The sequence below is a fragment of the Lonchura striata genome, chromosome 1 (genome assembly GCF_050655825.1).
Source record: "Lonchura striata isolate lonStrDom1 chromosome 1, ASM5065582v1, whole genome shotgun sequence".
Lineage (NCBI taxonomy): Eukaryota > Metazoa > Chordata > Aves > Passeriformes > Estrildidae > Lonchura > Lonchura striata.
This window is the reverse complement of record NC_140703.1, coordinates 33078753-33094253: the sequence shown is the minus strand read 5'-3', so window position 1 is coordinate 33094253 and position 15501 is coordinate 33078753. Positions and strand designations below refer to the sequence as shown.

The 15501-nt window shown below is 39.4% G+C and overlaps 1 protein-coding gene across 5 annotated transcripts in view; it reads right to left on the bottom strand.

Annotated features, from left to right (window-relative positions):
• Positions 1 to 15501, bottom strand: part of RIMKLB (ribosomal modification protein rimK like family member B) — a 50636-nt gene that overhangs the window by 16890 nt on the left and 18245 nt on the right. For all 5 annotated transcript variants that reach the window (XM_021533902.4, XM_085574101.1, XM_021533900.3 and 2 more), the window contains exon 4: positions 1266 to 1496. In XM_021533902.4, coding sequence (XP_021389577.1) covers positions 1266 to 1496 — 231 coding nt within the window. The remainder of the gene's footprint in view (positions 1 to 1265; positions 1497 to 15501) is intronic.

Sequence of the window (15501 nt, the reverse complement as noted above, 5' to 3'; positions counted from 1 at the left end):
CACAAGAAATACAGAAGAGGAAATTCAGCAGACAGAGGGAAAAGCCCTCTCTAACACAACATGCAGTAAAGAGAAGTCAAGCCAAAACACAAGGTCACAAAGCCAGCAGCAGCCATCACGACCCTGCCATGGAATTTAATGCATGTCATGGAGTAACATGTCATTCAGCACATCCTGCTTTACTTGGCAAAGTCAGCTCTTACTGATAACTTGATACTTGCAGTTTAAAACAAGAAAAAAGAAAGAAAGAAAAGAAAGTAATGCTTCTGTCAAATTCCAGAGGGAGACACTAACCAAAGTGGGAGGGAGTTATGAACAAACAGGTATGTTCTGCAATTATTAAGCATCATTCCTGGTCTCCCCTTCCCCCCAAAAATTAGAAACCCATTCCTTTCTCAAGACGTTAGAGCAACCACATGTATAAAGAAAGGGTATGTTTCTTCTCAAATGCGTTTTCACAGCAATTGAAGGAAATAGTAATTCATAGTAATTGACAGAAACCCATGGTTTTGTCAATTTTTTTTCTCATTTTGTCAAGTTCCCTTTACAAAAGCCTATTGATTCAATCACACAAAAGGGAGGTACCCACTGCTATTTCCAGAAGGAACAGAAGGTTGAGAGGTATCTACAGTTATTTAACAGATTGTAATTAAAAGCAGAAATAGTACCAGTGTAGCTCAGACAAATGGTTCCTCTGATCTAGCACTGTGTCAGGAACCAGACATACCAGAGAGTCCAGAGGCAGGCACAATAATTAACTGTTTTGGTGAGAAACAAAGCCCAAACTATTGTTAAAAGGTGAACACAAGGCCTCGTACTCCTTGCTACTCTTGCCCTTTCACAAAAACTGATGTATTTGCAGACATTTTTATTCATACAGGAGTTTAATCTATTTTCAGGTTGTACCAAAGTCTAGTTTTCTGTAGTACTTATGACATTGAGTACCTTACGCTCTTGTCTGTTGTTTTGGGCAACTGGAAAAAAGACTGGAAAGTATTATACCACTAACAGCCAAAGTTAGTTGCTTGGAAGGCTGAGGTACAGTCCAAGTACTCTTTTCAAGGCATCAAAAGCTAATCAACAAAGACAAAACCAGAATGTGGGTGTCATGACTTAAACTTCTTTTTTGGTTATTCAACACTTAGCTCTGGAACTAGCCTCATGCTACTTAAATTTCCATGGATTTCCAAAACTTTTATCTTTTGCACTGCAAAAGTGCAAGTTGTCTAGGCAACTGTGCTACCCTTTTGATCCAACAGCCTTACCATATGAAAAAGTGTCTGGAAGAGGCACACCATGGCCAGCAAGTTCTTGAAATGTCCAGAACTTGTTGACACAGTTGAGGATGGCTTGAGGACGATTCATCAATCGACAGCCCATCTTCTCCAGGTGGCGAAGGACTGTGATGTCGCTGTCACTCTGGACCCAAGGTGTTGGCACACGCACAACCACCACTTGTGGGTAAGCAGTAATGAGCTCCCCTTTCACCCGGAGACCTAAAGAAGGAAGAGAGAAAAACATCCCAGTCTTAAGTCATAAGATCTCCAGCAGAAGGTAAACAGGTGCAGAAATACTGCACTATCTGTGATCACAGAGATACCAGACTTCAACAGCGAGTGTTAAAAAAACACAACTCTCCCCAGTACACATCTTGTCACCTGTGCTGTTTCACTCATGTCACTCAACTCCCTTAAAACTGGGACCAAGCTAAAACCAGACTTAATTAGGGCTCAGTCTTGGGCTCCTTCCCAGGGTGGCGGACATTTGTTTACAGGTTGACACTCCACCCTTTCTATGGATGTAAGCTGCACACTACACTCACACCAGCTGTATCAACAGCTCAGGAGGTTCCTGCCTCCCACTGCTGGTTCTTGCCTACAGGATGCAGTTCATACCTTTCCCAGTCCCAGCTGTATTGATCCCTCTGTTTGTGGCACCACGTTACACAACATATTGCCAAAGTAACAGAGACTAGATACGATCCTTAAAAAAACACAAAAAACCAGCAGTATTTTCAGCAGGTCATTTCAACAATCTGATTTATATTAAATTAAGTAATCAGAAACAATTTTACCAGCAAACAGGGAAGCACCCTGTGACAAATGCAGAAATGAGAAGGAAAGCCAGCTCTGCCACCAAGATCAATATATTACTTAATCATGACCTATAGTTTTACAGGCTAATTCTCTGAAAAAGAAACACTGAAAGATGAGCTACAGGATAGGCATACAACAGGATTGGACAGGAAGGCATCAAGCTCAATGGAGACAGTCTGGCATCTGAGGACAGGAAAAGACAAAAAAAGTTTGATATTTACTTTATTTGTCTTATGTTCAAAGCAAAACTTTATGACTTCAGCAAAAAATACTCAGCTCACACTGCTGTCAGCACCTTAAGTGTTAAAAAATAATTTTAAAAAAAAAAGTGAGCTGAGAAATCACAGTGCATCTGCATCTTGTGCCCACCAAAGGTCACCTGTAACTAGTGAGATCTAACCAAATTTTATTACCTGATTACTGTATTCCAAAGATGCTACATTACAAATACAGACTTATATATACTCTGCATGAAGGCACCAATAGCGAAGCTATGTATTTCATTTCAAGGTGCATTAGAATTAATTGGGGGAGAAGTGGGAGGGAGGGGGGAGAGAAGAAGGGGGGATTCCCCCTCTCTGTACTTCCCTTTTTTCTTTTCTTCTCCCAACCAGGATGTATTTTAGACCTTGCATTAAACATAATGAAGCAACCACGTAACTCCCAAAATGGAAGTTGAAATGTGCTGCCCAGTCCTCAGGAGAACACAACCACACTCTGGAAAGGCCAAAACAGAGCCACATCCAATACAAATCCCTTTTTCCAATCCCCACAGCCATAATTGCACAGAGATGAGCAAACATAAGCAGACGGGTGCTCTGGCTGCTCACCTCATTAGCACCAAGCACTGCCGCATTGCAGCTGACATGACTCGCGTGTTTAAGCAAGCAGGCTTCAGACACACACACACCCCCCATTTTAGAGAGGCATCTCAAGCAAGATTAAAAACAAGACACTGCTACAAACCTAAGCAGACTGTGAACAGCACAAAATGGACTACCACCTCCTTTAGCCAGAAAAGGAGTACAGATTCAGCAAGCAGATTTTTTTACTTATTAGTCAGATTCTACCTTACACATGTATTTTTCCATTTAGGTGCATGCCCAATTACACCCACTTTTTGCCAATGTAATTGCATGCACATCCTGATCCACATGCAAGCTGTGCAACAATCATTCTAAAAAGGACTGCATTTTCTACACAGCCCCAAAATTGCCACCGTTATCTGTGTTGTGAACCAAAACGACACAGTTTTCCAATTCATAATCTCTCAGTCTATTTTGTTGTTTTGCTTTAAAGTCACGCCACATGCTGAAGTTTTGCACCATGGATTCTGAAAGAGAAAAACAGCAGTTTGAGATGTGTTTGTCTCACCTGGAATTCTTCTGAGTACCTGTGATAGACTTGACTATCAGACTGGTGTAAATTTAGCCGGGTCACCATCCCCATGAAGTGACTTTGGAAGTACAATGATGTTATCAACAGAACAGTCTGAGCTTTTGTTTCAGATTCAGTCACATTCTCTGGTCTGGATACTGTTCTTCCCAGAACAAAATTTCTCTCCCCTTACAGAAGGCAGTTTACAAACAAAAAGAAGACCTACTCAATGAAATGTTTAATTTGAATTACTACTACTGATATGCACCATAAAAATTAGCTGCAGTCTCCCAGCAACACAGTGCTGCAAACAGAAGCAGCTTTATTACAGTAAAAAGGAGAGGCAGATTCTGCCATTTTGGAACAAGCATGCATTCAGCCTTCCATCTGAGACCCATCAGTTATCAATCAGTTAATGGTCATTATTGCCAAGTGGGCTGATAAAATAATATTCATTCACTGTGATGTGCAGTAAAAGAAAGCAGTAACACAGAAGATATGGGTAATTTTTTTCCAAAGAACTAATTCATGAATGTAAAGAAGAATAAGGGGAAAAAAGACTACAGAGATGTTACATAGTGGTTAAGAGGTTATGTTGGTTTTTTTTTAAATCATAGATTGTGCTAAGGTGATAGGGACCCACAAGGCTCATCATGTCCAACTCCTACCATGGCACAGAACAGCCCCAAATAAGCACACTATGTACCCAGGAGCATTGTCCAAACACTTTCCGAACTCTGTCAGGCTTGGTGCTGTGACCACTTTCCTGGAGAGCCCGTTCCAGTGCCCAAACACCCTCTGTGTGAAGAATTTTCTTCTCATATTCAACCTAAACCTCCCGTGACTCAGTTTCAGGCCACTCCCTCAAGTCCTGTCACTGGTCAGTACAGAGAAAAGATCAGTGCCCGCCACTCTGCTTCCTCTCATGAGGAAGCTACAGACCACTCCAGGTCTTCCCTCAGCCACCTCTTCTCCAGGCTGAAATTAGCAAGTGACCTTTTTCAGAGTGGCACACAAAACTGCACACAGCCTAGATGAACCCTCCTTTCTTTGCAGTTACAGAGTCACCCTGATCCCAACACAGTAAAGCAGGTTACACTCACTGTTGCCTTTGGACAATGAACTGACCTCACAAACACACAGAAGGCAGACACTCGGATCATATAGAAATACCTTGACAAGTAACAAGTTAATCCATTCGTTGACATTTTCAGTGGATGCCCATGACATTGCAGACACAGCAAAGAGACAGCTATACAGTCCTTTGAAGTACCAATAATATAAGTCAGGAAAGGAAAATTCAAGCTTATCCAATACTTTCAACTTTCTCACCATATAACAACCATTTTACCAGTGCCTGAGAAACAATTTTTTAGGTTATCATAAAATATTTGGGTATTCTTTGGTTCTATGACGTAAAGACTCATGAGTTGGAATATCACACAGTAAATAGAGATGTAAACCCTGCTCTTCAACAAGACCTATTCTTTCACTCAGCTTCAGCTGTCTTTGTTCTTTCTCTGCAAGACAAAATTCTCCAAAGTAGAACATGGTATACCTATAACATTATACACCAATCATCACAGCATTCAGACAAAGTACAAAAGGAATTTTTGCAATGTGAACTGTAATCACCTGGGAATAAATCTCACCAGTTACACCATACCCCTCAAAGTCAGAGCCTCAAGTTCCTCTCAAAAACAGCTCAAAGTAGCACATGATAGAACTGAGTAAATGCATGATTATTCATCAGATGGCCCAGCCACTCCTGCTTTTCACTCCTAAAGAACAGCAGGCAAGCTTAAAATGCAAAGCAGCCGGTCTCTGCTAAGAAGGATTATTTTGACTTAAAAGGTAGAAGCCATCACATGAACCTGTGAAAACCACAGAAAACAGAGCATTAAACTGTACCAAAGACAGAAGAAAGAGGCAGAGATGACTACTGCTGTTACCTGTGAGGTCAGAAGATGTGCATCTACGCCCTTAGAAAGTTCCCGAGACACTAACCTCCAGCACAGCAGAGCCTATTCACATAGTAAAATACTCAGGATGACATCTGTCTCTCAGAAACCTGATTTAGTATGATTTTAGGGTGGACAAACATACTCTGGGAAAACAAACACAATGATGGCATTATGGGCGGATAAAAAGGATCAAGATTTCAAGCAACTGTGTGTGGCTTCTGAACATTTTAATTCACATCCAAGCAGTATTTTAAATTGCTTACATTTTTGAAACTCATTCTATTCTATTTGCAGCCTACATAAATCCCTTCCAATCTCTACAAGACTCATTCATCAGCAGATTAGTGACTACTGCAAAGCAATATCTCATGTCCAGTTTGTATGTTACAAACAACTGTACTTTTAGTTGAAACAATGCAAATGCTTTCACAGAAAGAATGTAGTTTCAGAAGCTAAGTCTAAAAACTCCAAGATTGCAAGGACATCAAAAATATTTTCAGATGCTTTATATATCTTGATTTAGCAAACATCAGGCACTTTTAACAAAAGATTAAATCTTAGCAATATTAAATAAATTTATAAAATATGAAGCTTTTCACTGTGCCTGGAGACAGCTGGTACATTGCCTTGCTACTCATGGAAGCTCATGACCTATCAAATCCACTTCTGACCACACATTTCAAAAGAGCAGGAATGATGCACAAAAGGTGGTTTTGCCAAAGCTCGCTATGCAAGTGGCACAGCAGTGGTAGTACTGTACTCACAGACACCACACTAAGGCTGCCATGAATCCAGCAGCATAAAACATTCTAGTCATCACCTTCATTCTAATTGACTTCCTGTATGTATTTCACAGAATTTGTCTGAGAATTGTGTGGCTATGAGAAGTTCCCAAACGTGACAAAACAGTTAATGTACACGTACATGCAATTCCATGTACAACATGGGTAACTATGCAAAGAATCCTCACTGTGTGGCCTCAGCTGCCACAAGCTGCCATTGTAACTTCAGTGACTACCTCTGTCTTTAGCAAAACCCCAAATAAACACCAGCTCTCTGAAATACCTAAGTAACAAAAAGTAGGAAAAAAGTGTTTTCGTATTCAGACAGATCCAGTATGTGGAATACTTTTTCCAATAGGCATACCAGCATATAAGTGGTTGGTCATTGTGCATGCAGCACTACAAAAAATAAAATCTGAATCAAATTTCACTAGCATAAAACATACACCAGCTCCCACCACATTTCCAACAGGAGCTAGCAGGGTCTGAGAACTTCCAGATATATTACCCAGATTTTTCCTCAGAGATCTGTAGGCTACCCTGAAAGTCTCCAGCTCTCAGAACTTTGTTATACAAATTTATTCATCCACCCATCCATGGAGCTGCTAACGTTTCCCAAATGAACAGTCACTCAGAAAGCAGGCTATAATGAATTCAACTCAGTCAGCTGGGAGAAACAGACAAACCTTCTATCACACAAATCGTTCCCCATATTTTGATGATATTACATCCTGCTACTTGCTCTTCACAATTCATCAGTTCTTCTCACAGACATCACTGCATTTTTCTACAAGCCTGGACTCACTCCTGCTCTCAAATCACTGTATTCCGATTTCACTTGTCCTCCCAATACCTGTCACCCAGAAGACACTGCATAATATTTGCATTAAATCATTATAAAGTGTTTAATAATTACTTACAGTTTACTTGCAGGGAATTAAATGTGTTTCACCCTAATTGCCATGTTAAAGCAAGCTTAAAGCTCAGAAGGGCGATATCCCAAACCTAAATAGCAGATTACTGCAATAACAAGTTAGATATTTCTTCACGAAACTACATCACAACTAAATCTCTAAAATTTTCAAAACTCAACATACTTCAAATAGTCTTGGCAGAATGTATGTGTCAGAATTAAGGAATAATTAACAGAAGTAGAATTAACATTAATGAAATACTACTCTATATCTCAAAAGCTTGCTGCTATATTAATTTAACATTATGTATCTATCCTATAGCCCAACTATAAACAACATAAAATTTCCAGAAATTGGGTACTAAACATACTTCTTTTTCCAATTTCTTTTTTCAAACCTTCTTTTAAAAACATAACTTCATTGAAATGTATAAGTATTTTGGAACAATTGGCAATTCCTGGGGGTTTTGCCAAAGATAGAGGCAGTTACTGAAGTTAAATTCCTCTTCTGAGAAGTGGCTGCTTGTGGCAGCTGTATGCTAGATAAAGTATCACACTTCAAATGCAATTTTATTTGAACCAGAACTTAACCTCTGAAAGGTAGCTAAGCACTGAAATTTTAGAGAACCACCAATTTATTAACATCAAACTGAACTTCCCCTTTGAAGTTGTACAGGAATTTTTCCTATATCACTTATCACCTGACAGCCACACTTTATTAGTCTGAACATTAAGTTGTCACAATTCCTCCAAAATGTCACTGCCATGTAAAACACTCTTTGGTATCTAGTATTACCAAGCTATTTTTTACTCTTGTGTCCACAGAAACAGAATTCTCCAATAGTTCTGTGCTGAGTGTTTTAAGTTCAAATTCTCTCCCTTCCTATCCTGCTCACTAGTTTTTTCAAACCAAATTAACAAGTGCTAACATTCAACCCTATGTGTTCAATATGACCTCACCCTCCTTCTCTACAGAAACTTAACCAGAAAGGCTTTCCCACCAAGACACACTTCCATAGCTCAACAGTATCAAGGAAATCACACAAAGCAAAGACAAAACTTATCTCTCTAGAACAGTACTATGCCACTGTATTCTGAAAAAAAAAACCATATTTTGGAAAGCAGAAGCTGTATATTTAGCAAGCTCTTATGATGAAACCTTTACCTAAACCCACTGCTCAGCACAGACCACACTTCAAAAGCAGACATCTGTTTATAATTCAGACAAGATATTTTAGATTCTGTATGGTTTAGATGAGGCCTCTTGTATCTCATTAGGATTTTTGTACGATAGTTCCACAAACTGTTTTCAGAACATTCCTGGGTCAAATAAGCATGACTGATAAGAGTTTTAGAAGTCTAAAGCACCCTCAGCTGAGAGAGTACCCACTTGTGGCAGGTATCTGTCTTGTATCATCTATCCAGAGCCTACCAACACTGAGAGCCTTAGAAATAACAAGTTCTGGAATCCCTTCCCCAACTCAAATGCAGAAAGCCATAAACACTAAACAATTCCATCCTAATTCAGTGTTACAGAACAAGAACAGAATCATAAGCTCATTCAGGCTGTAAAAAAACTGTAAAGTCAAGTCCAGCCATTAACCCAGAATTGCTAAATATATGTAAACTAACCTTACTGTAAACTAACTCCACTCTTAACACTCAGTCAGTCTTTCCCATGTTTTACATGTGCCGTTTCTGTTCATTCTGAAGAGCAGGTGAAGAAAAAAAGTTAAGGATACACCTGGAAAAAAGGCTGATTGTAAGGGTCTTTCCAAAAGCAGAAAGAAATCCCAAAGAAGATTTCAAGCAACCCACAACAGGTTCTCCTCTCATCTGAGATTAATCTCGTTTTTTTCCTGTAACATCAAAACCTACTAAATACCTTTAAAATGCCTAATATAATGCACCTCATTTCTCTCTGCTACTAAACAATACCTTCTGACACCAGGAGATGCCATTTATTTACTTAAGCAAAGTGCTGAACCGAAGTGGAGAGGCATCCAATGTTCATTTCAATCTGTAATGAAGACACAGATCCTTCATATCTGTCTCCCAAAACAGAAAAGATACCCAGTAGAAGGTCTACACTGTCAGAAAGTTTTAATACATTCTATCCAACTCCTTCTCCTTTCCAGCTTTTTCCTAAATATATTCAGCTAAGCCTGAATCCTGGGGACTGGAAAGATCCCATCAGTTTATTGATTTGACCTGTCAATGCAGTCTAAGGCCTTCCTAGTCAAAATTGTGTTCAATTTATGAATTGGAAGCACTTATTTTGGAAGCAAATGCATCCTTCTTAAAAGAAGGAGTTTAGCTGTGGTATTTTGGGAAAAAAAAATGCATTAAAACTGACTCTAAAGCTTGCAGAGATAATATCAATTCCTGTCAATTGGGAGAGTCTGTTGTTTTGTAGAGGTTTTTTAACATGTCAGAGAAAAACTTGTACTTGGACAGACAGTATACAACAGTTCAGGTGTTATCATGAGTAGAGTATTTTCCTCCACTATCACCTTCAGTCCCCTAAAAACATTGTTCTAGACCAAAAGCTACAACCCAAAATTTCTTAGTTTAGACAGACATTAACATAGAATCATATACTAATCAAAAGTAGAAAAGGAAAAATTCCATTTTTCCTACACCTCTGTAAGCAAGTTCATTGAGCTTGTCTCCTCTTCCTGCCTTTAGAGGGTTAAAACTATACTGCTGTAGCTGTACACATGCTCCATGCCCATATTGTAATGAAAATACAGATATAACATTGCAGTATTATTTTGCAGTGATCTGGATTATTATTTTGACCTGATCTGGATGCAGAAGCTTCTACCTAGTCACAAAATATGTTAACTAATTAAGATACTTAGTATCCTCCCTAATTAATACACTCCATACAATCTATAACTTTCTTCTTGAAAGAAAATGCTCCTCATTATTACACAGTCATTCCAACCAGTCCAATCAAATAAAAAAAATCATGTAGTGATAGTACTGTACTCACAGACAGCACACTAAAGTAAGTAGAAGGGACATCCCCCCACTGTCAGCTTGTTTTGACTTTTGAAGGCAACACATTTAAGAGATCAGCCAATTCACCACTAACCTCTAGACTGTAAGGGTAATTCTGTGTTTACCAATCCCTACAAGCTGGTAAGCATCTTCATAAACATTTAGTCTATACTACAAGTTTACAAGTTCTAAAGCTCTCTTGTCTTTCTGAAATAATCACCCACCCAATTTACAAATAAATAAAAATCACTAATGGTCTACAGTTCTTATCACAAACAAGTCAATGGCAGAGAAGAGAAACAAAAGCTTTTTTACAACTTCGGGTGCAATAAGTCTCCTTAGTTCATTTATCTCTTCCACAGATTACTCAAAGAATCACCTTTAAATATCTGCAGATTACATTTTTCTTCAAGTTATTCCATTTTACAGCAACACAATCATGGAATTTCATTACCAAATGCCACTCTTGATCTGTTCTTAGTTACTGAATTGCAATTTACATTCATTCCTAGACTCTGCCTCTAACAACTTAAAAAGATTAAAAACTCTGAAAGAAAAAGGTCTGACAGTATGCTATGAACCTTGGAAGACCTAAGCAAGAAAAGGGAAGAGGTGAGCACCTCTTTAGAAATTCCTGTGCTGGAGAAAGGTTGTGGTTCTAAGACAATTTTTACTTAAATCCTGTTGCTGCCAGCAGTTTTACTCTCCAGCTCCGTGCAATCCTACAGTGGCATGTAGTACCACCCACTCCCTATCGCTCTTACACAGACCCACTGATGAGCTGGAAAGCTTCCTAACTCTTCTGTTCTGTGGAATTCAATTTCTTGCAGGTGTTGCAAGCTGAACAAGTTCACTGCAGGATCTGATGAATCCAGGTGTCACATGCAACAGAGAAACCTGGATCACAGCAAGAACAGCAAGGATCTTGAACAGTTTAAATTGTCAAGATAGTGCTGTTCTGAGACAAGATTCACCAGTGGCTTCCACTCTCTCAGGTTAAGAAAAATTTGCAGCAAAACTGCTACAAATGCCCAGAATTGTTCAAGCAGGACTAACAATTACAAGCAATAAGACATGCACTTTACATGTACAGAATCCTTTCTGCCTGCAACCACTGAACTTATTCAACTCAAAGCATCCACAAAGGGCATGCACTTTCAGAATCCTGCCTCACCTTTAGTCCCAAGCATGTAAAGAGGAGTGCACAAAGAACCATTTCAGTTTTAGGCTAGAACTATCCTGGGAAGATTGACAGAAAAACAAAAGGAAGCAGTATATGAACATGCACATTTCAAAAACTTCCAGTCAATGCTAAGTTCTTTCTACCTTTCTACCTGCACTTGCCATGACTTCAACCCATAATCTCTCCTCAGTTGGCAGCTGGACAGTTTGCATGCCTGAGGTACTGTGGTGAATGCATAAAGGGTCCTTTAGAAGGACAGGCTGTGAATATGAGAAGGGTTTGTGCCCCACACAAAGGAGCAGATCACATGCATGCAGCTCTGCTTTGGAGTGCACAGAGCTCGACAAGAGCCCAGCAACTGATACAGCATGCTAACACATTGAGACCATATATTTGGACCACCCACTCCATGAGGGTGGTCTAACTTGGTGACAGACTGAGAGGCTGTGGCAGATTCAACCTTGGAGATATTCAAAACCTGACTTCATACACCCAAAGCAACCTGATCTAACTTCAGAGCTGGCTCCAGCTTTCAAGTTGGCCACTGTTACTAGAAGGTTGGTCCAGACAGCTTTTAAAGGTCCCTTTCAAACTCTATTATCCCTGTGATTCTCTGAGGCCTTCTCCTGCAGTAAGCCTGGGCTCTTAAGTTACTTACTGTTATGCCTGGCTGCAACAGTAGGATGCTTGCTCCACAATGCCCTGTTTCATATCTCAGAATAGGTATGTGGGTTCACTGGGTAACATCCTGTCTTTCTTTTGCATTATCAAGACCATCTGACAAGTTCTTCCAGTCATTAAAAAATTAAAGATCAAGTTCTTCATGCTAGAAGTGGAAAGTGCTTTTATAGGTTTGACAGTTGCAGGAAAGAGACAGGACCCAAGGCCTGATTCTCTAACCACAAGGAAACTTGGGAAGAGATCAAAGAAGAAATTTAATATATGGTGAAGGCAAATCCTGTCTGGAAAGCAATGTAACAAAATGGGGAAAGAAGTTGTAAGCTTTTATTGTTAAGTTCTAAAGAAACAACTGAAAAATGGCCTCATATCATCATTTCATTTTCCTGGTGGATGTAGTCATCCAACAAGACAGGCCTTCACAGAAAGACACAGGTGCAGAAAACTGTCAGGGACACAAAGGGTAGTCTCCTTTAGATCCTGAGTTGAATTTGAATCTAGTTTTGTGGAACAAAAGCTACTTCAAACCTTAAAAGGATTTCTAAGATACACTTACCAAGACTCTGTTCCACTGGGAATAAGCAGAGATGGACTGCACTCCAGACAATAGAGTTAAACCTTTACTCTGTCTACAGGATATTCCTGAATGTTGTCTGAGTCAGGGGAACAAGGACACATAGTAACACTAGCAGGAGAAATAGGTGTGGCCTCTTCTGTTATTAACAACCTTCACTAAAGAAAAAGGCATGAAATAGGAAAGAAAGCTGCCACACAACACAGAGAAGCAAGATTTGCATGGCTCTGCTTTCTAGAACAGTGTGGTAGGTGCAGGGAATCTGAAGCTCACAAAAAAATTTCATGATCATAACAACCAACTGCCTCTGCCACAGCAGGCTCAGCCAGGCTCACTAGTGCTTCCCTCCTACTTCATATTAAGAAAAATCTCAACTCAAAGCAGGGCATCCTGCCGACCACAGAACCAAGAACGTAGTGCAACCCTGTGAATCTGTTCCTCATCCAGGAACAGAAGGCCCAACGCTTTATGTTGATGTCCAAAAGCAATATATTACTTTTTTTATATATATTAAGATATCCTTAACCATAAAAAACAGCCTGCAAGGCACCTCATAAAATATGAAATATAAATACTGAAAGCAGTGCTGTCAAAAGAACACGAACTGAGTTCCAAGAATGGAATAAGCCAATTTCCAGAGCATCTGAGTACAAAAACAATGGGGACATGCCAATTTACATATTCATGAAACAAGTATAAGTGAGAACAAGGTACAAGAGCAACTCCCCCAGGTATTTAGGTAAAATTCCTCAGTCTCACTGACAGAATACATATTATCTTCAAGGTAAATTTATCCATGGACTAGTATTCAAAGACAAAAGTATTAGGTCACACAAGTAATTAGTGATCATTCCAGCACTCCTGGTTTCCCCTACATCTACATTTTTCAAAACCTAGATAGTAAACAGTGCTGATGCATCCAGCACAGTCTCTAGGTGCACATACTTTATTTACAAAGAATGTAGGCATTCAATATTACATTCAAAAGCTACATTAAGAGAAACTACTGCAGCCACAAAGTCAAGCACACAAAAGTTAGATAAAGTCACAACTAAGGATGTCTGTAGCACTGATCTACTACCCCACACACATACTGTCTTCAATTACACAAACATTTTTCCCCACAGCAGATACCTAACGTGCACAGAAGGTACAGCACTCATTTAACAAGTAGCGACCGAGGATTACATTGTTTAATGTGTAATCCATTGGATTGAAAGCTTTGCTTAAAACACACCACTGTTAATTTCTTCTTGCATTTTATGTATTGTGCTTATCACAGCAATATCGAAGTCCTTCACAATCATAATTAATTTTGTTAACACCACAGGAAATCTGAATATTCTACTGATACCTGGGTTTCTCTCCCCCATATGGGAGTAAGTGTTGACAAAGGAATTCTAGATGCCACATTTGGAACACCATGATTTCTCAGTTGCTCATGCTGTCCTGATTGACTTCATTTGTGGATCTAAGTATTCAGCTCTTTCACAAAGCTGATCCTAGCATCCAAAGTCTGGGCACTCGGAAAATGCAAAAACATGCAATTAAAGGCAATTTCTGAGCAGTTCAATTTAAATCACAGACTAACATATTTTCTTCCCAGCAATGTTCTTCTTCAATTGTCACAAATTTCTGAAATCACAAAAAAGGCATCCTACAAATTGTCCTCTCCACCATACTGCAAGTTACATTTCCAGAGCAGAACACCATGTATGTTAAGGAGGCTAATGAAAAAGTAGCATGTAATTAAGTAATTTAAAATGTAGTGATTGAAAACAAATACACAACACAGAAGACAAAATTGCAAATATTATTTTGCCAATTTCTAAGTTTAGGTTATTTGCTGCTGCTATTCATAACAGAATTTTATCTTCATACATGCAGATAATCAAAAGCAAACTTCATTCCTTTGCACTTAAGTAATATCTGACATGGTGGAATAGCATGTGAGGGTGAGACTAGCTTGCTTTGCCCCAAATTCTCACTCCCCACACACACCCTCATAACATTGATCCCCCTAGACATTCTAGTTAGTTTCCAAACCATGGATTTCTCCGACTGTCACGCAGATTCTCTGCCTGCAAGTTTCAATACCACTGTAATTGCTCACTTGCCTGCCTTGCCTTCAAACTTGTTTCCCATTTGAGTCTTCTTGTTCAGTTTGCAAGTTTCAACACAAAACCCGTGCCCCCACCAATTTCAATCTCCAATTTCCTTCATGAGGGAAGCAACTCCTTATCTAGCAAGAGTTTCTCTGCAATCACTTCCTGCTACTGTTTCTTGTTCCAGCATGTTTGCCAAGTACACTGCCTACACACCACATTTTTCTTCACCAGCACCTCAGTCCCCACTCCCAAACCAATTTCAAGTATGTTATCCCCATTATATTTGAATGAGCCATTCAAGTCTTTGTGTCAGAGGGAAGAGGTACAACCAATATGAAAGAAGATTCCTACTTTAAACTGTGTGCTCATACCAAACTGTATCTCCCACCCCACAGCAGCCAGAAGGCCGCAACACCAGAGGTCCTTTCTTTTCCATAATACACAGCTATGTTTCAAATGTTTTAGCTGTGAAGCTTAAACAAGTCTCTAAGATGCTGAACAGATTATTTTTTGAAATGATAATGATTTAGAAAAAATGCATGACTATTTTCACTAGCAAAAGCCACTTCAGTCAAACTGAGTTCCTGCTCCAAGCTTCTCCTTCCAAAAAGATCCTTACAGATTTGGGGTAAAACATTATTTTTGCCTTGAAGTGCCCTCCTTCCACTGCATGACTTGGCAAAAGATTCACAAGACAGCCTCAAAGAGACATCTAAGACTTAAGAGTTAGATGTATTATTAATAAGGAAGGACAAATTCTAAGCAATAAAAATCTGATGCAAAGGTTTAGCCCACTGTTAAGATGGGTGATGTGAGACCC